Raw genomic sequence first — 2390 nt, 5'->3', positions numbered from 1 at the left:
TTGACCAGGATGGTCTCGATCTCTTGACCTCGTGATCCACCCGCCTCGGCCTCCCAAAGTGCTGGGATTACAGGCTTGAGCCACCGCGCCCGGCTATTTATTTAATTTTTTTAAGACGGGGTTTCACCATGTTGGTCAGGCTGGTCTTGAACTCCCAACCTCAGGTGATCCGCCTGCCTTGGCCTCCAAAGGGCTTGGATTACAGGTGTGTGCCACCACGCCTGGCTGGGGTGGACCCTTTGCTCATCGCACATGTGATTGCCTTGACCCTATCGCTGTTCTTAAGATGACCTCACTCATTACCTAACCTACACCCAATAAATACAGACGCTCCTGGACATTCGGGGCCTTGCCTGTCTGTGCTTATAGGTGGCGTGCCCCACCCCCACCCCCGAGCCCAGCTGCACTTTTTTTGTCCTTCTGTGTCCTGTCTCTTTATTTCTCAGATCCTGCACCTCAGCACAGCGATAGGGTACACCCCACAACCCTGTAGGGCTTGACCCTACACTTTTCAAAATGGAATCTAACTTTGTTGCCCAGGCTGGAGTGCAGTGGCACAATCTCAGCTCACTGCAACCTCCGCCTCCCAGGTTCAAGCAATTCTCCTGACTCAGCCTCCTGAGTAGCTAGGATGACAGTCGCCAACCACGGTGCCCAGGTAATTTTTGTATTTTTAATAGAGACGGGGTTTTGCTATGTTGGCCAGGCTAGTCTCAAACTCCTGACCTCTCAGGTGACCCGCCTGCCTCAGCCTCCCAAAGTGGTGGGATTACAGGCATGAGCCACCACACCCAGCCACCCAGCTAATTTTTAAATTTTTTATAGAGAACAGGGTTTTGCCGAGTTGCCCAAGCTGCCCAAGAACTACTGGGCTCAAGCAATCCTCCCACCTCAACCTCCCAAAATGCTGGAATTGCAGGCATGAGCCACAGCACCTGAGCCGCTCATGCCACTGTAAGCAGGACATTCTGATGCCCGCAGCCAAGGACAATCCTGATGGCCACAGTGCTCTCAACTCACTCTTATCGTAGACTGGCTCGGAAAGCACAGGGTCCATGTGGCACATCTGTCCCTGCTGGTCCCGATATGAGGCCTGGAAGCAGATCCTCACCACATTCATGTCTACTTCCTGATGATTCTTCAGGGACCCAGCTGTGGGGGGAGATACAGGGAGGCTGAGGGTAGGAGGTGGAGACCCTCTTTGGGGCACAGGGGAATGGGGAAGGGATGGGGCTGGAGGAGATGGTGGGGCCTGGAGTGAGCACAGAAGGCAAGGGGTTTGGGAGGACGGGATGGTCAGGTCAGGCAGAGGGGTCTCACCATTGTAGGGGTCAATGCCCAGCTGAATCTTCCGTTCAATGGCAGCCTCAATTTCCTTCTTCCTCACACACTGAATGCCCAGGTTGTTGAAACTGAGGGGTGATGGGGGAGGGAGAGGAGTGCTAAGCAGGCAGGTGTGGCCCTAACCTGCAGGAGGGCTCCGGCAGACGCTGCTGTGGGGCTCAGGCTCTCAGGGGCTGACATCGCAGGCCTAGGGTCCCAGCATTAGAAAGGATCTGGGGTTTAAACCTCTCAGAATGCCGGCGCGGTGGCTCACACCTGTAATTCCAGCACTTTGGGAGGCCGAGGCAGGCAGACCACTTGAGGTCAGCAATTCGAGACCAGCCTGGCCAACATGGTGAAACTCTGTCTCTACTAAAATTACAAAAGCTAGCTGGCGCCTGTAATCCCAGCTACTCAGGAGGCCAAGGCAGGAGAATTGCTTGAACCTGGGAGGCAGAGGTTGCAGTGAGCCGAGATCGTGCCACTGCGCTCCACCTTGGGCAACAAAAGCAAAACTCTGTCTCAAAAAAAAAAAAAAAAAAAAAAAGATAAATTGTAAAGTAAGAGAAAGGGCCAGCCTTGCAGCTAAGTCAGGTCTGGAGTCAAATCCCAGCTCTGCCATCAATTATCTGTGCTCCTTAGCCTCTCTGTGCCTCAGTTTCTTCCTCTACAAAATTGAAATAAGCAGAATGTATGTGAACACCTGTGTGTCAGGGCTCCAGGCCCAGGTGAGACCGTCCACTGTCCCCAGGCCTGAGTTTCCCCACCTAGGAGAGGCAGTGGGGAGGGTTTACCTAAGCTGCCCTCTGCAGCTAAGGTTTCCCTGGGTGATCTCCAGCTGCTCAGAATCTCTACAATCAAGGATGAGAGGTCAGGGGTCAGAATCTCCATGATCAAGGATGAGAGGTCAGAGGTCAGAATCTCCATGATCAAGGATGAGAGGTCAGAGGTCAGAATTTCCGTGATCAAGGATGAGAGGTCAGAGGTCAGAATCTCCATGATCAAGGATGAGAGGTCGGGGGTCAGAATCTCCCCGAAAGGATGAGAGGTCGGGGGTCAGAATCTCC

The 2390-nt window shown here is 53.6% G+C and overlaps 1 protein-coding gene across 1 annotated transcript in view; it reads right to left on the bottom strand.

Annotated features, from left to right (window-relative positions):
* The window catches only part of RELB (RELB proto-oncogene, NF-kB subunit), a 40359-nt gene that overhangs the window by 20379 nt on the left and 17590 nt on the right, over positions 1-2390 (bottom strand). Inside the window, exons 6-7 of the mRNA XM_037729158.1 lie at positions 1321-1412; positions 1021-1152 (exon numbers count right to left, since the gene is read on the bottom strand). Coding sequence (XP_037585086.1) covers positions 1021-1152; positions 1321-1412 — 224 coding nt within the window. The remainder of the gene's footprint in view (positions 1-1020; positions 1153-1320; positions 1413-2390) is intronic.

The sequence above is a fragment of the Cebus imitator genome, unplaced genomic scaffold (assembly GCF_001604975.1).
Source record: "Cebus imitator isolate Cc_AM_T3 unplaced genomic scaffold, Cebus_imitator-1.0 Scaffold296, whole genome shotgun sequence".
Taxonomy (NCBI): domain Eukaryota; kingdom Metazoa; phylum Chordata; class Mammalia; order Primates; family Cebidae; genus Cebus; species Cebus imitator.
This window is presented reverse-complemented; position numbering and strand designations above follow the sequence as displayed.